General features: G+C 34.3%; 1 protein-coding gene and 1 pseudogene across 1 annotated transcript; both read left to right on the top strand.

The window, feature by feature from the left end:
• Nucleotides 1-2,895: 2,895 nt before the first annotated feature.
• On the top strand, nucleotides 2,896-6,029 carry LOC149224840 (C4-beta,C20-epoxidase-like). Its single transcript, XM_089383618.1, has 3 exons — nucleotides 2,896-3,498; nucleotides 3,656-3,980; nucleotides 5,442-6,029. The coding sequence occupies exons 1-3, from the start codon at nucleotides 3,017-3,019 to the stop codon at nucleotides 5,691-5,693; spliced, it is 1,059 nt and encodes a 352-aa protein (XP_089239744.1). The 5' UTR covers nucleotides 2,896-3,016; the 3' UTR covers nucleotides 5,694-6,029.
• Nucleotides 6,030-20,659: 14,630 nt separating this feature from the next.
• LOC149224839 (C4-beta,C20-epoxidase-like) lies at nucleotides 20,660-23,321 on the top strand (annotated as a pseudogene).

Genomic DNA, 23,321 nt, shown 5'->3' with positions numbered 1-23,321 from the left:
TAGATGGCGAATTGTACAGTTTGTTGCAATACTTTTTGGGAGTTCTGTAGAAATTTATTTATTTTTGTTTTCTCTATTGTCCTTATTCATTGGCTAGCAGTTGAGCTACTTTTGTCATTAACGAGCATGGTAGCGGCTCTATTATTATGCCTTCAGGCAGTGGCAATCACAAACTCTTTAGTTTGTAATATTATTATTCCTTTTTAATTTTTAACATTATTATCAGTCCAACAATGACAGTGACAATCACCATTAATGAAAACCACTTCAATCCTTTCAGACACATTAAGAACTAACCTCGTAAAACTATTTGATGTAACGAGTCAACCTTCAAATCATGTATCCAGAAAGTGCTACACGTCGGTCAGGCTTGCAATCATATTCTTTTCGTATATACATTCCTCCAAAAATGAATATGATTACATAATACGTATATACATATTATATTTCAATGGAATCTAACAATTTGATATCTATGTTGGTAATATAAATCAATTAAAGTGATTTATTTTTAAATTTATTATTATATTTATTTATCTGGTCAAGAAGTTTTTGTTAGGGTAATATGAAATATATGTTCTTTTGTTTTTTTAATTATGTTACTTAAATATTTTAATGGTTAAATTAAAGAGTAATAAAAATAAAAATAAAATAAATAATAATAATGATAAATGAAAAAAAATAAAAAAATAATTATAATTATAATTATAATTAATAATTAAATTAATAGAGATGAAATTTTTCTGGGTGTAAAGCTTTTTAAAATGAAAATAGATTTAGCTTATTTAGAGAGTTGGTAAATCAAGAATTATGAATCTAAACTAGTTTATAAATAAATAAATAAATGATACAAATTTAATTATAACATTATAAATTATAATTTTTATTTACTTACAAATAAATTCTAATATTTAAATATTTATATAATGTGATAAAGTTATAAAAAGTATTAGTACTTTATTTATATATATATATATATATATATATATATATAAATCATTAGTGTATCTCTAAAATATGAATTATAAAATTATTTCCATTTTCATCGCAGAATTAAATTTTCAACTTAAACTATCTACAAGTACCTAAAAATTGAAGTACTACAATACTACTTCAATACTATATTTTGTCACTTTATGAATGAATAAATTTTAAAATATACCATTAATGTATTGCCTAATAATTTAGAATTTTACTGTATCCTTAAAAATAAAAATTATTGAACATAATTATTTGAGAAAAATAGAGTTTCAAATCTCTTAGAGTCGATGGGAATTCAGTTGGATCGTCTCTTTTCTTTCTGATATTCCTTAAATGCTCCTGGTCACCCTTTACCTACTAGATAGGAGCTAAAAAAGATCATCAGGGAGGACATCTATACGTAGTTCGTCTAGGTCACCTAGGTCAATCCTCCAAGAGGATTGCGCCCAAAGATGGCCTTCTACGCTAAGCACATCGTGGAGTTGAGAGACAGGCCCATTGTCCGGCCCTAGTATACGTTTCACCACTGGATGATGCTCTTCACATTCCTCTAGGACAGTTCAGAGTAGGTTCTCATAGACTTCAGATAGAGACAGACCACTAGGTGGATAGACTAGACAGACTTTACAAGGTATGTCATTTATAGGAAGTGGAGATCGAGGTGCACTCCATTCTTGGATGCCTTGTCTACTACGAGATCACAGGAATGTTTCATTGCTTGTTCAGAGATTCTCGGAGCCTCGCCGACTTTTTCAGGTATCCCGATCAGAGATGTTTGACCCTATATATGCAGGACGCTCATAGGTTCCGAGCGCATATTATTCAGCCTCCCATCAGACCAGGCCCCACATAGACGATCACGACATTTTTCAGGGTACTACCTTCAGACAGGGGCACTAAGAGATTGATTGATACCGATACGTATCCAAACTCCAGATCAGTGAGGATTTGTGGGACCTCACCCTACCATACGAGATCTCAACAACAGTTATGTCTAAGATCTGTTCTTGGGAGACAAACTAGGTCCTCAAGTATTCAAAAGCGTGCGAACGCCCCAAGAAACGATTTAGTGGACAATCTGCACTTTCCATCAGTTCTTCATCAGGCCAACAGACTTTGTTGAGTTTTTTCAATGTTATTCATTTAGCCTCAGATGTTAGGAGAGATGGGTTTGATCCTCAGACCTATTAGCTCCTGGATCTTCTCCGCTAAGGCCAGATGTTGATTTATTTCATACATTGTAACTTTTATAGGAGACTATTTGGTTCTTCGGCTTTGTATATACATCAGTGTACTCAATAGTCCTTTTGACCTACTTTATGGTCATTAATTAAACATAAATATAATTATCTATCTTATCTTCTTAATTGTTATATTGATTCTAATTTTATTAAAATTAACTTTGTGTAATTATTATGATCGCATAATAATAATATAATAATAATGTGATTTAATTGTTATATTAATCTTCCAATTTTATTAAGATTAACTTTGTGTAAATATTATGTATTATGTGGAAACTATAATTATGACAAACATTAAGCAATAAGTTAAATAATTAGTTTACTATCTTTCCATTTTGTTTATAGGATAAAAAGTGACAAGGATTAATATTTACCCTTAAAACATAAATTTAACTTTTCTCACTGTTCATATAAGGATTGTCCATTCACAGGACAATTTTATGCGAGAGTATACGTCAATACGTAACAAAAAAATATTAAACAAATACATAACAAAACGAAGTTCCCTCCGAAGGCAACCTCATCCAAAAAATAATATACTTAAGGCAAGCAACTTCTGTCGTGAAAGCAACCTTATCCGAAAAGGAAAATGATGTTTGGATTGGCAAAGTAACCTTATCGTGAAGAAATACTAAATACAGACTATGGAGTAAAGATTTTACCAAAATCCCTGTCGTACCTGTGAGAATATATCTGAGGGTCACGCATAGACCGAGGTCGACAGAATCTTCTTATATAACTACACCTTGCACAAGGAATACTCGTGACTCTCTCTAAACAATTGCAAGTGAATGATCGGAGAAGACCTGCTGCCAACAACCACACCCATGGCTTCTGCAATCCCAAATTCTCTCACCTCATCCGGTGCCCATGCAGCAACTACTCACCAGCTTGATATCGATGAAGATATTCCTGTCTTCGATCTCTCTCAAATTCAATTGGAGGGACTGGCGGGCGAGGGATCTGATGAAGACTATCAGAAAAACCTCCTGCGTTCGGAATTCAGAAGATGTTGTGAAGATTGGGGGTGTTTTCGGCTTACCAATCATGGAATCTCACACCAGCTTATGGAGAGAGTAGACTTCCTCTGTAGGGACGTGTTTAAGCTCCCTGCGGAGACCAAGGAGAAAAACGTTTCCCCGCTTGCGATCGGCAGTTACGTCAAAGGAGGACCTCTGACTCCTTTTTACGAGAGCATTGGCATTGGGCCTGATTTTGAAGCCATAGAGGAGTTCAGCGATCTCATGTGGCCTCACGGAAACCAAAACTTCTGGTATGATATTTGCCTTTGATTTAGGGTTTACTTTAAAGTTTTAGGGTTCTTACACTAAATTTTTGCGTTTTGGTCTTTCTAATAGGTTTTAGGGTTCTTCCTGTAGAACTAGCTGGACATTACTGATCAACTGCTATATATATTTTAATAATGGCAGCGAAGTCATGCGAGAGTATTTCGAGGAGATGAAAGAGTTGTCTGACGGAATCCACAAGATTATTCTGGCGGCTTTGCGAGTGAGCAATTACTACGCTTCACACTTCGAGCACTGTAAGCTTTGGCTCCGTATGAATAAATACGAATCACCATGTGATGAAGCCTCCGGGTCCGTTACTTTTCCGGCTCATACAGATGGAACTAGCATTACCATACTGCGTGAAGATGAGGTGGGTGGTCTTCAAGTTCTAAACAAGGCTGGAAAGTGGTTGGAAGTGAAGCCATCCCCCAATTCATTCATCGTCATCATAGGAGATACTTTACAGGTTATGTCATCCCTTTGCTCTTGTTATTAGCTATTCCCTCTATTTATTTTAAAATAGTCAGAAAGAATCAACGTTTCTATATTTATTTTTTAGATTTTTTTAATAAATTACATTTTTTAAATCCATGTAACTGTAAATTAAATTACACTTTTGTTTTTACTGCTGTATTTTGAAGTGGATAAAAATATGGTATATATTTTAATTTTTTTTATAATGTCATTTTATATGAAATAATTGATAATATTATCATTAAAATAAGTTTTTTATTATATATATTATCATTAGAATAAGTTTTTATTTTATATATATATATATATATATATTAGTTTAATGGGTTTTGGATAGATGGGGAGGGTGTTCCGTTAAGACATTTTTGCTGTGAAATTACCAGTGTAATTCTGGGGGGTGGTGATATATTGACCATATGTTGAAAATGTAATCTACAGTAAAATTATATATATATATATATATATATATATATGTTTATTTATTATTATTATTATCTTATTTTAAAGTCACAGCCAAGCCAGATGTATGAGATCACCTATAACATCTTAAAAAGAAACACGTACTCTTAACCATTTTAATATAACTCCAATAAGTATATTTTAAATAAAACAATTTACATTATTCTCATTAAAACAACATATTTATCTTATTAATTTTTATTTTTATTAATATTTATGTTACTATATATCTAACTCCAATAAATATATTTTAAATAAAACAATTTACATTATTCTCATTAAAACAACATATTTATCTGATTAATTTTTATTTTTATTAATATTTATGTTACTATATATCTGTAATAATGTCTTTGTATTTATTTTAAAAATAATTTTAATATTATTTTACATAAATTATATTTTATATATATTTTAAAATTAACGTAATTTTGTATAACATTTTCAGTTTTATGTAAATCTGTAATAAGACGAACTGTATTAATATTTTGATCTTCAAAACAAAAATGGATATTGCAATATGATAACATATAATGTAGTGAATCTCAAAATAATAAAATTTAATGATAGATATTTTGAATCTCAATATTTCTTCTCGCTCACAAGATTATGATATAACTTATTGAATCTCAAAATAATAAAATTTGATGATGGATAAATAAATATATCTCTTCTATGCAATAATGATACGATGGACAACAAGATACATGCAGGTTATATTATGCTACATCTCTTTCATGGTGAGATATCTGGTTTTTGTAAATTTTATGTTTTCTATGGGAAATCTATCTTTACCAAAGTATCATATCCTTGAGATATTTAAGTCTGATCCTGCTTAAGTGTGACAACTTTATATAAATAACTTAAAATTTTTAATTCTTATTACCATTAGCCATGGTAATCCAAGTGAATACCTCAAATACCTAATCAGCACTATGCTTTTTTGTCTTTATTTTTCTTTGCCAAGAATGTTGATTTGTGCATATGCATGCAGGCATGGAGTAACAAAAGAATTCACAGTGCAAAACACCGTGTGATTGTTAAAGGACGACAATCTCGTCTTTCCCTGACTTTCTTCAGATTGTTACCAGATGAAATGGAGATAGAAGCGCCACCTGAACTGGTGGACAACGAGCATCCGCGACGTTATAGAGCTTTCCATTATTCAGAGTACACATCCTTTAAAAGAGCAATAAAAGGTCAGTTGGAGAACGCTCTTGAGGCCTATGCGGCTGTACAGCAATAAAAGCAGATGGATGTATCTCAAAAAATATAAAGGCATTTGCATCATCCATAGAAACTAAGCCATCCTTTCCGATTTCTGAGTTTAACGACCAGAGCAGCTAGTGTGCTTCAGTTGTTCTGAGTTTTCTGATGCTTTTGATTTTGATAAAAAATAAACAAGTTGAGCCTGCACTGAAAACAATAGCATGAACGGTTCAAGCGTTATATTTTACGACTTAGCTAAAGTTCTTATAATTTATATATGTATTATTACTTTCGACGAGCCCACCATATCTTGTAGAGTGTAATGATTGTATTATCCAAATTATAATTTTCTTTTGAAATTTTTTCTATGATCGATTGGTGTGGTAAAAGGGTTGAATTGTATTTGGAATCATCAGAAAAGCCTATTTATTTTATTTTTAATTGATTTGATAAAACCATCGCATAGTAATGAGAATCCACGGAAAAGATTTTTATTCCCTTTCCAAGTGATTTGATTTGGAAGGTTCTTCGTTTTCTTTTCAATTATTTTAATTAGTAGAATGATAAAATTTTAGAAAAGTCTCGATTTGGAATCTTTGCTTTTCGCTATGGGGTTTGAAAATCTAGCCATATGAACGCAAAAAAGTTTTTATTAATTTCATTTTATTATATATTTATTAATTTTTTTTCTATTTTGTATTTACTTTTACGTTGACGTAAGGAGGATCATGAAAAATGGAATGGCCGAGATAGTGATTAGATTTTTTTGCATTTCTTATGTTTCTTAGGGTAACTGTTATATTATTTATTAATTTCATTTTTGTTTCCTTTTCTTATTTTCTCTTTTTCCAATGGTCAAACAGTAAGTTTAAGTTTATACATTATGGATGTAGGTAAAAGATAATGAATAAAGTTTACTGGTAGGAAATAAGAAAGAAAATTGAAAGAAAGAAGAATAATAATTTCTATTTATACATAAAAAAAAATGTTTGTAAGAGAATATAATATATTTTATAAGTTTAAATTAGTATAATAATGAATTTGGAGAGATATGGACATGTATTAAAGAAAAAATGACATTAGTTCTAGCTTACTAGCCATGTAGTCATTAGTTAACTCTTTCATACAAATGAGATTAGTAAAACTCATGCATGCACTTGTGGAGAATGAGCTTTCTAGGCATGACTCCACTCACTAATCTAATTGAAGTACAATTAAGTATATGTTATCTCCAATGCCCCGTGAAAAGCTAGGGAAAACACAAATGAATGGGCCATATGAATGGGCCATATAAAATACCCAATTTACAATAAATTTAAGTATTAAATATATAAAAGAATATACATAGATTAAAGAAAATATTTTAATAGAGGTATGATTATCTTATAAAAAGTGATAATAAAAATGTAATATTTCAATAAAATATAAAAATTAAATATATAAAAAATATATATAACTTAAAAAACTATAAATTTGGTTGTTATTTATTTTATATATATATAATTTATATAACATATATTTAAATTAGTTAAATTTATATATTTATAAAAAAAATATAGTAAAAGTGTAATAAAAATATAATATTTATAAACCATTAAAAGGTTAGAAAAGTGTAACATTTCAATAAAATAAGAAGTGTGTATAATATTTCAATAAAATGAAAAAATGTTATAAAAGTGCAATATAGTTAAATTTATATATTTATAAAAAAAATATAGTAAAAGTGTAATAAAAATATAATATTTATAAACCATTAAAGGTTAGAAAAGTGTAACATTTCAATAAAATAAGAAGTGTGTATAATATTTCAATAAAATGAAAAAATGTTATAAAAGTGCAATATTTCAAATGAAAAATTAAATATATAAAGGAAACATTGTAAGAAATTCATATTCTTTTCTCGCCTCCTTAGCCTAATCTATATTAATAATATATGCCATTATTATAAAAAATAATATATTTCGGTAAAAGAGAATATTTATTCTGCATTCATTTCAATAGCGCAGACCATTGAAATTGACCGGATTCAATGGTCTATGTTAATAATATATGCCATTATTATAAATAATAAAATATATCGGTAAAGGAGAATCTTTATTCGGCGTTCATTTCAATAGCACGGGCCATTGAAATTGTCCTTGGAATTGATGTATAGACCCGATTCAACGTTCGCTCCATTGGGAAAGCAACACACGGCATAAAGCTCATCCTGATTTCATATTGTAATTTGTACCGTTGAAGCATAAAGTTCGTTGGAAAACCAAGTCATGATGTCCATTGAACGAGAGCTATTATGCTGCTCTCATATTATTAAATTGTTTTAATGAAAGGCTGGAGGGAACTATGTTGGTAAAATAAATCAATTAAAGTGATTGATCTTCAAACTTATTATAATATTTATTTTGTGCTTTTTTAGTTTAATAGGTAAGATATGTTGTCTTGTCGAAAGATATGTAATTATATTTTGTTTTGTTATGTTAGGTAAACATTTTAACTTGGTTAAATTAAATAAACATCATAATAATAATAAATTAAAATAAAAATAAAAGAATAATTATAATTAATAATTAAACTAATATGGATGATATTTTTTGGAGTGCAAATTTTTTGTGAATGAAGATTGATTTGATTTGTTTAAATGCGAAGAAGAATTTTTGACTTTTTCTTGCAAAAGGAAAAAAATAACGGTACAAGATGTTATAGTGAAGCCGAATGCAGTAATACCAGAAGACATATTAGATATCTCAAAAGTAATTTTCAAGAAGGTAAAAAAGTACTACAAAATATGCAAAGAGAAATGGACAAGATCACCGCTGAAGAAAATGAAGAAGTTTTTCAACTTAAAGACCATTGTGAAAAACTACTGACGCAAATTAAGAAGCTTCAAAAGGACAAGATGTCGTTAAAAAACAAGTTAGAACGTTATATTCAAGAGGAAGTATCGAAGTTGCCAGTCGTAACAACTCTAGTTGAAGATAAAGGAACTAATTTTTTAGCTCCCTAAATCAAGTTGGAATGAAATCAAACCAACACTAGCTACTAATACTTGGCGTCATCACCAAACTCCACCTATACTGTTGAGTCTTGCTAAAAAATTGTGAAGATAATGTCATATGTATGAAAATATATTTAATTTGTTTCAAACTTGCTAAAACGAGAGTTATAAATCTAAACTAGTTTATAAATAAATAAATAAATCAATTATACAAACCTAATTATAACTTAATAAATTATAACTTTTATTTATATGAAAATAAATTATAATATTTATTTATTTTTAAATATTTATATAATTTACCCGATCGTGATGCGGGCCGACACTTAGGACAAGCTCGTCATAGTAATGATCGATACCTCTGCAATTAGTATCGCTGCCCCCCACATTCTCAAGGAAATGGGTGCGGCGACCCTTGGCATGAGTGCATGCTGGGGAGGTGGGAAAGGTGGCAGGACAAGAGGTGAGGTGAGGAATATAGGAAGGGGAGGGAGGCAAGCGTCCATTATTGAAGTGTTTTCTTGTGGTGGAAGGTGGTATCGCAGTGGTGTGGAGGAAGATGAAACCCGAGATGCCAAGCACGACGACGATCATCATTTGAACCCAGGTATGTTATTTGGCCTTGCTCCTCCACTATAATTATGTTATGGTTGGAGTTTTGCTGGGATGAGAGGAGGGTAAATAAGAAGAAGGCCTAGGGGTAGAGAACTGTTGGTGGCAATTGGGATGGAAATTGCTGGAAATTGTCTGGTTTTGTATCCATACCCTCTGCCTAATGGGTAGTGCTTAAGACCGTGGAGGGGGTAATTGCATGTTGTTGGGTTTCGATGCACTGGGTTCCTTAAACCATGCTTGAGGCAAGGCTGATTGTGGCAAGCGTGAGAGTAAGGAGCATGAGATGGATGAAGGGGGTAGGGGGAAGCAGTTGGTAGGAGGAATGGGAAGTAGCCATTATAGTGTCATGCAAAGCAAGTGCTGGATTAACCAGAATTCCTCTCGGCTCGAAGGCAAGGCCAAAGACTCTGAGTGGAAATCCAATTGGGTGGAACTGAGGGGCAACAACATTAATCCTTGGGCGGAGGGGGAAAGGGACTTGAGTTATCCCTGGAAAACTATAAGGAGAAAGAGGGGACTACATGAATGGCTTAGGCAAAGGAAGCCTGACCCACATGGGAACGAAAGTAATGGTGAGTGGAAAAGGGGAGCGACATTAGGCTTGGTTTATGGACCTCCTCATGGTCTAGTGTGGTCTAAGGACCACCTAAGCTCTGAGGTTGAGAGAGAAAGAGGAGAGGAGAAGTAGGGGGTGGAACATAGCGATGGAAAAACAATTCAAAAAAGAGTCCAAACTGCAATGCTGTGTTTTGGTTTAACAAAAAGTTGTTGTCACCAAGATTCAGGTAGGCTAGTCATGGCTCATGCTGGGAGGGGACGTGGTCATGACAAGAGAGGCCTGACACCTAGTAATGATAAGGAGCCCATCACGTCGAAGTCGCACAGGGGTAGGAAGTTGGTAGAGCACCTAATCACTCAGGCGATAGAGGCTTACTATGAGGGGACGAATGCAGGAACCTGAAAACTATTAGAAGAACGGGAGGAGGAAGTAAAACAAGGTAGTGATTCAGAGGAAGAAATGGACAATTGGAGGACCTTAGTCCCAGATCCAGGAAACATCCGAGGAAGAATTACGTAGTTTAAGCAAACTCTTTACTTGTATTCATTAATGAAGAGTTTATTAGGCAAAGCAATGGAACAGATTTCTGTTGGAATGGTAGTGACACTCCAAGGTATGTCAAGTTACAAACAGGATTTGCAGAAAATCCTTTTGCAGCTGTACAAACAAGACATCAAACAGGATAGAATTAATCACCACAACCCCTGCATACTGGAACTGAATGACATGCCTGGGGAATCCGCCATGTATCTGACACCTATTGAAACTGCCTCAGAGGAGCAGAAGGAATAGACCCTTACTCATGCATTATTTTGTTTTATGCAGATAGCTTTTAATTTTTGTGATGCAAATATCATTTTAGATAGTTATGTAGTGTATGGACATGAAACATAGACATATCTAGCTTGGCTAGAGAGATTAAGACTTTATTGTTTTTGGATGGCTTACAATGCTGAAAGGTGGCTAACAGACTTGGTTTCCCTTTGGGGCAAGTTGACGCCACCTGGCCAATCTTTGTCGTGTAAAATTGCCTTTTTTAATAAAAAATGGAATGGTCCTGCCAAGCTTAACACAAAAATAAATAAATAAATAAATTATATAATTTAATAAAGTTGTAAAAATATTACTCCTATTTTTTTATTTTTATATATAGTAATAACCATTGTTGTATATTTCAAATATGCATTATAAAATGATTTCCATTTTAACATAAAATTTAAATTTTCAACTTATATAATCCACAAATACCTAAAAACTAAAGCAGTACAATACTATATTTTGCATTTTATTTTATAATTTATGTGTGAATAAATCTTGAAATACACCATGAATGTTGTAACACCCTTCTGTTACATCATATTTACTTTTATTTTTACCAAGTTATACAAAACTTAGAAACTTTTAAATTCACTTAACATGTTGTTAAAAGAAGTTAAGGCTGGAAAAGCCAAGTATCATGACATTTTGTTTAAAGAAATTAAATAGGGTTAATTAAGGAAAAGACTAAATACAAAATAGTTATAACAAATTCTGGAATAGTTACAAACAGTTGCCACCACTTTTCTCCAAAAGGGAAAAGGAAAGGGTAGCAAGGGGCGGTAGAAATTTTTCCCTGAGTTGGGTTATGATACCAGTGGGAAGGTTTAAATTATGGAAAAAAATCAAGTGGGTATGGGACTTGAGGCTAGACAGTAGTCTTGACGCCCAAGATACCTGGCTGCTTCTATTCTGACTATTAGGAGTAGGAAGTGCTCGGTGGGGGACCGTGGACGTGATTTCCAGGTCCATGGCTAGGTCGTGAGACCTTCTAGAAAGATTATTGATTGCACAAAATAAATAATTTGGGACAGATAAGTACTCAAATAATTTTAATTATTACTGACAATTAAATGGTGTAAATGATGTGTATTAGGAGTAATGGTCTTGTTTTCTTATCTTTCAATTAGATACTGATAATTATGGACAACATTTTGTATACCATTTACATTCATCATAGAGAAGAAAATTGATGCCATAGTCTTTTCTCTGGTTTTACATTATGATTAAATCTAAACCATGTAGTATTGTAGTTTTTACAAACCTAACTAATACTTGCTATATTAAAGAAAAATGTAATGACAGTAGAGTTAAAATCCCTGCTAACTGTGTATATTATTGAACATAAACAATCTAAAATATCTGTACAAATAACTACCAATTATCAAGGAAGAACTAAAGAGAGTGTTCGTTACTTTCCTAAGCAAGAAAGGCATGAAACCTCAAGGCATAAATTCCTTTCAATTGTGAAACAGGATTGAAACAAGATTTAAGATATATATATATAGATATATATATATATATATATATATATATATATATATATATATATATATATATATACGATTCAATATACATGCCTGACTTATTACTATGCACATAATCAAGATTAGCATGCATACAAGACTTTTTACTATGCATGTATCTTTCTATTCATGAACAGGTTTTGCCATTGGAAATCATGAGTGAAAACAATATTATGTAAACTGAAAATCCCAAGAACTATAACACATAATAAGTATTCCTCTATTCTGAACTCTTAGTTCAATCGTTTCCCTTCATTAAACAACATACATTCATACTTCCACAAATCTATTTAGATACCCGAGTTGCCTTGTCTAGGGCTGAAACTTCACAAGATTGTCCATAAACCCATCAAACATTCAATACAATAAAAATTAAACAGATGTCACTTTGGGCAACGCATGCATTGAGCAACATCCATAAACATTTTTTTAGTTCGAAAACCATTCAGAAAATTTAGTAAAGTCCAGGTAGTCAAGTTGCAAATCCAAATCAAACACAACCAATCAACATAACCTTAATTCCTAAAACAATTGTGAATTCTGGGTTCGGCGAGGGTTTGGCTGTGCCAAGAGCCAGCAAACCTTCCCACCCCCAAACGTGGATCTGGACCTAGTGTATCAGACAAGCAGATTATATATTTGGGAATTGTAACCAACCTGTCAATAGCAGAGAAATTTAGCTCAGGTATAGGTCGTTCTCAAAGGCTCATTAACTCCAAAGTCAGGGTCGACCAAATACCTGTAAGACCATCAAGAAAAAAAGTCATTAGAGGTAGTGTTAGGAAGAATACCTACAAATAATGCTTAAATGTAACCATGTTAATGATTTTGATACCTGAGAGGAGCGACGCCATAGTTGGAGCACCACATACCTAAAAACCAACAACAAATTTTCAACCAAAACTACCAGAGGGAAAATGAAAATAAGAGAGGGTGTTTTGGAGTAGAGAAAACCTCGTCTCTGTGGCAGGGGGGTTATCTCAGTTTGGCCCTCGGGGTCGAGGGATGAGTCGAGACCTTCCACTTGAACATACATGCAACAAGCGTTGTGGTCAATATAACTGAAAATGAGTGAGGATAACTACGATTTCAAACAAAAGATTATGTCTAGTTGACTTACCTCATTACTATTGCCTACCTGAAGGTGATAGCCATTTGCTTCCTAAAGCGAAGGAGGGCACGCAAAGGTAGAGTTAGAATCCCTCATTCATTACTTCTTACCCTGCGTGTATCGGAGCTTCACTCTCTCACCAGGCAGAACGAAATGGGATGGAATGGTAAGGTTAGGGTTTACTTTGGGTTAGAGTCCCCATGTCTGAGCCGCCTGCATCGACCAGACGCAACATTCAAATATTTCACCTCTGCATTAATCAAACCCAAGTGGAAGAGTCATCACCCCTACCGAGGTGAGGATAGGTGGAGCGCATCCATGACCTTGGACAGATAGTCGTGCAGTTGAATCAGTGTTATATTTAATTCAATCCTTAATACATGTGCCAATCCATTGTGTCCCTAATGACCCCTTTAACCATTTAATACACTGTGCATTGAATAGGGTAAGATTAAAAGTTAATTATGGTAATTAAGGAGGATTTTTTATTTTTTTATTTGAGGTGTTACAAATGGTATGAGAGCCCAGATTCGTACACTGAGGCTTCTGGGTTAAATAATATACAACTGAATTTTTTTTTTGTCACACTAAAAAATGTACAATAAACAATTGAGTTGTAAATGTGAACACAAAGATAGAGACAGAAGTCTGCATCCAACATGCCAAGGAGCCCTACGATCCCAAACCCGCTAGAGGTGCCTTATGTAGAGGCCAATCTGGATATATGGATACAACTAGGAGAGGAGTCTCGATAAGCTAATGTTGTTCTTCTAGAAACAGTGCAGCAACTACGTGCAAAAATGATAAGTTTGAGGTCTGATAATGAACACATGAAACAGGAGAAAGAAAAGATTCTCAAGAGCCTGTCCGACTGATAGAATCAGCGAGGGCCAGACCCCAGTACAGAGGACAGAGAAAGAACACCAACAGCTCACCATGGTGAGGATAATGCCGAGTCAGCAGAAGGACATAAGGAGGATGAAGTAGGGCATTCAGATAACGTGTCAAACCTGAAAGGAAAACCAAAAAGAAAAAGGCGGAATTACAGGGTAAATTTAAGAAAATAAAACCATCATTTGCTTGAAGGAGAATCCGAGAAGGCAGCTGAAGTGTCGCTAATTGATATGGGGAAATATTTTCAAATTTACGAATACACTGACAAGCTCAAAGCACGTTTAGCGGTTTATCAGTTATGCGGAAAAGCCACTCTCTGATGGGAAGAAATTAAGATAGTGAGAAATATTGATGAAGAATAGGTGACATGGCAAGAATTCCAAAAACACTTTAAGGATAAATACTTGAATAAGCATTACTACGATGAAAAAGCAAAGGAGTTACATGAGTTAATTTTGGGAACCTTGACTATGGATGAATATGTGAAGAGGTTCACCTCCTTGCTATGATATATTCCATACATGCAAGAGGAGAAAGCAAATATTCACCAATTTATTAGTAGTCTACCTAATTTCATGAAGGAAAAATTGGAATTTGACTATCCAATATCAATGGATGATACAGTGTGTAAGGCCTGTATCTGTTACCAGCGAATGAAACAAAAAAATGAGGCACCCAAAGGAAATTTAAGCAGAAAAATAAGGAATCTACCCCATAATAGACAACAAAAATTTGGAAATGGTCAGAATAGTCAGCAGAGAACATTTGCAAAATTTTCTAGAAATCCGTCCATGTTTCCAGCATACCCCAAAAGAAAACAGACAGAGGGTATTAATAAGCCTATGATCGAACAGCCACCTAAGCCACTTCTACAATGCTAGGGTTGTGGAGAATCTCACTATTAAAAGAAATGCCCACACAAGGTCCGAACTGAACAGTTGTCCAACATGCAAGAAGCTTCTACGGTTGGAGATATAGCAAAGAGTATGCCCATAATTAATGCTGCATTGGACGACCATCATTCAAAATACCAACCCATTATGATTGATTGTGAAGGTATGATTGCTAATCAACATGTTTCTGTTTTTTTGATCCAGGTGCTAGCCTAAGTTATATTATCCCCAAGGTGGTAGAAAAATGTCAGCTGCTCAATAGCAAATTTAAAAAATCATGGCTAGTACAACTAGCCACCGGAGTTAAGAGGAAGGTGTCTACCAAATCAGAAAATTTTCCTATCATAGTTTTATGGCAGCTCATTCATGCTGATCTAAATATATTACCCCTAGGTTCCTACAATGTACTGATAGGAATGGATTGGTTAGAAGGATGTTTTTCCTAGTGTATTGTAAAAGCAAATATGTGAACTACCTTATCGAACTAGGGTAAAGAAAAGAAATTCAGGGAATGCAAAAAAGCATGAAGTTGCACCCCATCACTACTAACCAGCTGGGGAAATGCATTAGAAAAGGCTATCATATTTACGTTGTTCACGTAGGATACTCTAATGAAAAAAACAAAACGACTTCTTTAGAAAACATCCTTGTAATCCAAAAATTCATGGATGTATTTCCAGAAACTATTCGCGGGCTACCCCCTAGATGTGACATCGATTTTACTATCGAACTCATACGTGGAGTGGCCCCAGTTTCAAAATCCCCTTATCGCATGAGCATCCCTGAGTTAACAGAATTCAAAATGAAGTTGCAAGAGTTTCTAGACAAAGGCTACATTCGTCCCAGTGTATCACCATGGGGAGCCCCGTTACTGCTTGTTCGAAAGAAGGATGGGACTTTAAGATTGTGCATTGACTACTGGTAGCTAAACAAATCACCTTCAAAAATATATATCCCTTACCACAAATTAATGATTTATTTGACCAAGTGCAGGGGGACAGCGTATTCTCTAAGATTGATCTAAGATCCAATTATCACCAAATCCAAATAAAGGACGAGGACATATGTAACACTGCGTTACGAACTCGCTATGGTCATTACGAGTTCGTAGTACTGCCTTTCAGCCTTACAAACGCCCCAGCTACTTTTATGAGCCTGATGCACAATATATTTCAACCTTTCCTAGATAAGTTTGTGCTGATTTTTATAGATGATATTTTAATTTATTCAAAAAATCAGGACGAACACGAACAACACTTAAGAATCATGTTGCAAATTTTGAGAAATAATCAGCTATACGCTAAATATGGCAAGTGTGATTTTTACAATGATAAAATTCAGTTTTTGGGTCATGTTATATTATTTTTAATTTTGTGGAAAAACCTATGAACAGTTTTGAAACCAACATTTCAGACTAGCTTAGTGAGTCCATCATCAGGGCAATGAGATTTGTGAGCATAGTGGTTGACCCAGAAAAGATAAAAACAATAATGGAATGGACAGCCCCAAAAAATGTTGCTGATATCAGATCCTTTTTAGGCCTGGCAGGTTATTACCATCGATTCATTAAATTTTTTTCAAAGATAGCTTTTCCTATGACCTCCCTACAGAAAAAAGGGTGTGCTTTCCATTGGACAACAGAATGCTAACAGAGTTTTGGGTAGCTGAAGCAATGAATCACCACAGCATTGGTGTTGAAAGTAGTAGATCCGAAAAAACCATTCGTTTTTTGCAGAGATGTGAGTAAGGAAGGAGTTGGTGGGGTATTAACTCAAGAGGGAAAGGTCATCGCATATGAATCACATAAATTGAAGGACTATGAACAACGATACTCTGCTTATGATCTAGAGTTAACAGCAGTTGTACACACACTTAAAATGTGGTGGCACTACCTTTTAGGAAAGAAATTTCTACTGTTAACCGATCATAGCAATTTAGCACATTTTTTTAATTAGTCAAGTTTGAATGCTCGGCAGGCCCGATGGACTGCATTTCTAAATGAATTCAACTTCGATATGAAACATCTTAAAGGAAAAGAAAACCGGGTGGCTGATGCATTAAGCAGAAATATGCATTGTGTCTACGAGATAGAACTCAGTCAGGCACTATCTTACCTCCCTGAAATTATCAAAGAAGCATCCCTTAAGGACCCGGAATATGTTTTTCTATTGCAGCAAGAAACAGAGGATCAGACAAAGGGAAAATAGTCTGATTATGATATAACTTATGAAGAATTGCTGACCTTCAGGAACAAAATTTATATTCCCAATCAAAATTACATTAAGCAATTATTACTGGATGAATTTCACAGGAAACCCTATGTCGCCCATCCAGGATATCATAAACTTTTAACAGCTATCCGAAAAAGTTACTTCTAGCCAAGATTAGGAAAGGATGTTGCAGATCACTTATCCAAGTGTTTGGAATGTTAGTTAGTAAAGGCAGAGCATCAACATCCTGCAAGTCTCCTACAACTGTTACCCATTCTTGAATGGAAATGGGATACAATTACTTTAGATTTTATTACAAGATTTCCATGCACTAGAAAGCAGCATGATTCAATTATGGTGGTAGTGGATATGTTGAGTAAAACAACCCATTTTATACCGATGAAATCCACCTACAAGACAATAGGGATAGAAGATATATTCATGAAGGAAATATTTCGATTACATGGGATACCTTGGGTTGTGATTTACGATAGAGTTAAAATTCACGTCCGCTTTTTGGAAAACCATTTTTACTGGGTTGGGTACTCAGATTCAATTCAACACTGCTTACCATTCGCAAACAGATGGCCAAACGGAACGAGTAAACCAAGTCCTCAAAGATATATTAAGAATGTTTGTTATGCAGCATCCCCACAAGTGGGAGGATTACCTCCACTTAGTAGAGTTCACGTATAACAATGGCCATCATGAGTCATTTGACATGGGCCCTTTTGAGGTATTGTATGGAAGGAAGTGTCAAGTACCCTCTAACTGGAATAACTTGGTTAATAAGTTGGCACTGGGTCTGGATATGTTAGCTGAAATGGAGGCCACAGTGAAAAAGGTTTGCCAGAACTTAAAGGCCGTGCAAGATAGGAAAAAGGTTTATGCGGATAAAAAGAGGACTCATAAAGAATTCCAGATAGGGGATCATGTATACTTAAAAGTTAAACCCCAGAAAAGCACTCTACAGTGGAAGGGTTGTGCCAAGTTGGCACCACGGTATTATGGACCATTCCAAATCCTGGAACAAATTGGACTAGTGGCATATAAATTAGCACTTCCAGGCCACATCCAGGTTCACAATGTCTTCCATGTATCATTGCTAAAAAAATATGTATACAACCCTTAGCATATAATTAACTGGGAAAACATACGGGTAATAGGAGCAAACAAATATATGAAGTCAAAATTGTTGTTTGGACCAATTCTAACTATCAATTATGGTTTGTGCAGGTTGAGCCCGAGGGAGAGTTCCTCGCAGAGCCTCTTCGTATTCTAGATTAGAGAGAAACCACCTTATGGAAGCGAAACATCCCCTAGGTTAAAGTGCAATGGAGGTACTTTGGCCCGAAGGAGGCCACTTGGGAAGAGGAGGAAGTCATGTTGCAGACCTATCTAGCATTATTTTCTTAGAAGAACACTGAGGATGGTGTTCCTCATAAGGGGGGAGAGTTGTAACACCCTTCTGTTGCATCATATTTACTTTTATTTTTACGAAGTTATGCAGAACTTAGAAACTTTTAAATTCACTTAACATGTTGTTAGAAGAAGTTAAGGCTGGAAAAGCCAAGTATCATGATGTTTTTCTTAAAGAAATTAAACAGGGCTAATTAAGCAAAAGACTAAATACAAAACAGTTATAACAACTCCTCGAACAGTTACAAATAATTGCCACCACTTTTCTCGAAAAGGGAAAAGGAAAGGGCAGCGAAGGGTGGCAGAAATTTTTCTGTGAGCTAGGTTGTGATACAAGTGGGAAGGTTTGAATTATGGCAAATAGTCAAGTGGCTATGGGACTTGAGGCTGGATAGTAGTCCTGACACCCAAGATACCTGGCTGCTTTTATTCCCATTATTAGGAGCAGGAAATGCTCGGTGGCGGACCGTTGACGTGATTTCCAGGTCCATGGATGTGTGGTGAGACCTTCTAGAAAGATTATTGATTACACAGAATAAATAACTCAGGACAGATAAGTACTCAAAGGATTTTAATTATTATTGACAATTAAATGGTGTAAATGGTGTGTATTTGGAGTAATGGTCTCGTTTTCTCATCTTTCAATTAGACATTGATAATTATGGATAACATTTTGTATACCAGTTATATTCATCATAGAGAATAAAATTAATGGCATAGTCTTTTCTCTAGTCTTACATTATGATTAAATCTAAACCATTCAGTATTATAGGTTTTACAAACTTAACTGATACTTGTTGTATTAAAGACAACTGTAATGAAAATAGAGTTACAATCCCTGCTTAGACCCTGCTAACTCTATTCTAGAACGGAAACAATCTAAATTTTCTGTACAAATAAATACCAATTATCAAGGAAGAAGTAAATAGAGTATTTGTTACTTTCATAAGCAAGAAAGGAATGAAACCTCAAGGCATAAATTCCTTTCGATTGTGAAACATGATTGAAAACAGATTCAGTATATATATATATATATATATATATTTACGATTCAATATACATGCCTGACTTATTACTATGCACATAATCAAGATTAGCATACATACAAGACTTTTTACTATGCATGCATCTTTCTATTCACGAACAGGTATCACCATTGGAAATCATGAGTGAAAACAATATTATATAAATTGAAAATCCCAAGAATTATAACACATAATAAATATTCCTCTATTTTGAACTCTCGGTTCAATCATTTCCCTTCATTAAACAAGATACATTCTTACTTCCACGAATCTATTCAGATACCTAGCTTGCCTTAGCCAGGGCTGAAATTTGGCAAGATTGTCCATAAACCCATCAAACATTCAATACAATATAAAATAAAATAGATGTCACTTTGGTCAGCGCATGCATTAAGCAGCATCCATAAAAAAAAAATTAGTTCAAAAACCATTTGGAAAATTCAGTGAAGTCCAAGCAAGCAAGCTATGAATCCAAATGAGACACAACCTATCGACATAACCTTAATTCTTAAATCAATTGCAAAATTCAGGTTACGATGAGGGTTTGGCTATGCCGAGAGCCAGCAAATCCTCCCACCCCCAAATGTGGAGCTGAACCTAGTGTATCAGACAAGCAGACTGTCGATTTACGAATTGTAACCAACCTATCAATAGTAGAGAAATTTAGCTCAGGTATAGGTCCTTCTCGAAGGCTCATTAACTCTGGAGTCAGGGTCGAGCTATTACCTGTAAAACCATCAAGAAAACTCATTAGAGGTAGTCTTAGGAAAGATTAACCTACAGATAATGCTTAAATAAAACTATGTTAATGATTTTGATACCTGAGAGAAGCGGCGCCATAGTTGGAGCACTGCATAGCTGAAAACCAGCAACAATTTGTCAAGCACAACTACTAGAGGGAAAATGAAAATAAGAGAGGGTGTTCCGAAGTAGGGCGAACATGGTCTCTGCGGCAGAGGGGTATCTTTGTTCGGCCCTCAGGGTCGAGGGAGGAGCCGAGACCTTCCACCTGAACATACCTGCAGCAAATGTTGTGGTCATTATAACTGAAAACGAGTGAGGATAATGGTGATTTCAAATAAAAGACTGTCTGGTTGACTTACCTTGTTTTTGTTTCCTACCTGAAGGCGATAGCCATTTTCTTCTTGAACCAAAGGAGGGTACACAAAGGTAGAGGTAAAAACCCTTATTGCATTGCTTCTTACCCTGCGCGTTTCGGAGTTTCACTCTCTCATCAGGTAGAACGAAATGGGATGGAATGGTAAGGTTAGGGATTACTTTGGGTTAGAGTCCCCATGTCTAAGCCACCTACATCGACCGGATGTGGCATTCAAATCTTTCACCTTTGCATTAATCAAACTCAAGTGGAAGAGTCATCACCCCTACTGAGGTGAGGACAGATGGAGCGTATCCATGAGCTTGGACGGATAGTCGTGCAAATGATTCGGTGTTATATTTAATTCAATCCTTAATACGTGCCAGTCCATTGTGTCCCTAATGACCCCTTTAACCATTGAATACATTGTGCATTGAATAGGGTAAGATTAAAAGTTAATTATGGTAATTAAGGAGGATTTTTTTTTTTATTCGAGGTGTTACAAATGTATTGCTTAATAATCTAAAATCTTACTACATCTTAAAAAAAACTATACCCCATGAATATATTACCTAATAATAAATATTAAACAATAAATTAATGATTAGTTTACTATCTTTCCATTTATTTATTAAATAAGAATAAAATAATATCTATTACACGTTTAACAAAAACTATACCCCATAAATATATTACTTAATAATAAATATTAAACAATAAATTAATGATTAACTTACTATTTTTCCATTCATTTATTAAATAAAAATAAAATAATATCTATTATAATGTGAATAAACCAATCATTAAATAATACTCAATATTTAGTAAGGGAAAAAAATTTTGTGAGTGTTCATAGCTAAGATTGTCCATTCACTTAAAAAAAACAAGCAAGAACATATAAAATATAAATCACATAACAATGTTCATATCTAGGATTGTCCATTCACTTAAAAAACAAGCAGAAAACTATAAAATATAAATCAAATAACAATGTTCATATCTCGGATTGTCCATTCACTTGAAAAGCAAGCAAGAACCTATAAAATATAAATCACATAACAGTGTTCATATCTAAATATAAATCACATAATAATGTTCATATCTCGGATTGTCCATTCACTTAAAAGACAAGCAAGAACCTATAAAATATAAATCAAATAACAATGTTCATATATTGGATTGTCCATTCACTTAAAAAAAAAGCAAGAGCCTATCAAATATAAATCACATAACAATTATTTGCCAGAGTATACGCCGATACGTACCAAAATTCGTTCATATCTCGGATTGTCCATTCACTTAAAATACAAGCAAGAACATATAAAATATAAATCAGATAACAATACACCGATACGTTCAAAAATGGCTATTAAACAAATACATAACAAAACACAAGGAAGTTCCATGGAAGGCAACATCATCCGAAAAAGAATACTTGTGAGTCTCTCTGAAACAAGGAATATTCTTATATAACTACACCTTACAAAAATCTCTCTGAAACAATTGCAAGTGAATAATTAGAGAAGACCTGTTGCCAACAACCACACCCATGGCTTCTGCAATCCCAAATTCTCTACCCTCATGTGGTTCCCCTGCAGTTACTGATCAACTTGATGTCGATGAAGATATTCCTATCTTGATCTCTCTCAAATTCAATTGGAGGAACTCGCAGCCAAGGGATTTGATGAAGACTATAAGAGAAACCTCCTTCGCTCGGAATTCAGAAGATGTTGTGAAGATTGGGGGTGCTTTCGGCTTACCAATCATGGAATCTCACACCAGGTCATCGAGAGAGTAGATATCCTCTCTAGAGACGTGTTTAAGCTCCCTTCGGAGACCAAGGAGAAAAAGGTTTCCCCGATTGTGATCGCAAGTTACGTCAAAGGAGGACCTCTGCATCATTTTTACGAGAGCATTGGCATAGGGCCTGATTTTGAAGCCATAGAGGATTTCAGCGATCTCATGTGGCCTCACGCAAACCAAAACTTCTGGTACCACCTTTGCCTTGGATTTAGGGTTTAGCCTTTAATGTTTTATTGTTCTTACCCCAAAATTTAGGGTTTTGGTCTTTCTAATAGGTTTTAGGGTTCTTGTTGTAGAACTAGCTGGACATCACTGATCAATTGCTATATATATTTTAATAATGGCAGTGAAGTCATGCGGGAGTATTTCGAGAGGATGAAGGAGTTGTCTGACGGAATACACAAAGATTATTCTGGCCACTTTGGGAGTGAGCAATTACTATGCTTCACACTTCGAGCACTGTAAGCTTTCGCTCTGCATGAATAATTACGAAGTATCATCTGATGAAGCCTCCGGGTCGATTATTTTTCTGGCTCATACAGATGGACCTAGCATTACCATACTGCGTGAAGATGAGGTGGGCGGTCTTTAAGTTTTAAACAAGGCTGGAAACTGGTTGGAAGTGAAGCCATCGCCCAATTCATTCATCGTCATCCTAGGAGATACCTTACAAGTTATCTTATCCCTTTACTCTTGTTATTAG

Source organism: Pinus tabuliformis, chromosome Q, assembly GCF_031772625.1.
Source record: "Pinus tabuliformis cultivar Carrire ecotype Pingquan chromosome Q, CPIR1, whole genome shotgun sequence".
Classification (NCBI taxonomy): Eukaryota; Viridiplantae; Streptophyta; class Pinopsida; order Pinales; family Pinaceae; genus Pinus; species Pinus tabuliformis.
This window is presented reverse-complemented; position numbering and strand designations above follow the sequence as displayed.

What these genes read in the sequence shown, in the direction of transcription:
- LOC149224840 (XM_089383618.1), top strand. Translation starts at nt 3,017, where the DNA reads ATGATCGGAGAAGACCTGCTGCCAACAACCACACCCATGGCTTCTGCA. An exon ending in CACGGAAACCAAAACTTCTG is followed by an intron (nt 3,499 to 3,655) that starts GTATGATATTTG and finishes TAATAATGGCAG; the next exon opens with CGAAGTCATGCGAGAGTATT. An exon ending in TCATAGGAGATACTTTACAG is followed by an intron (nt 3,981 to 5,441) that starts GTTATGTCATCC and finishes ATATGCATGCAG; the next exon opens with GCATGGAGTAACAAAAGAAT.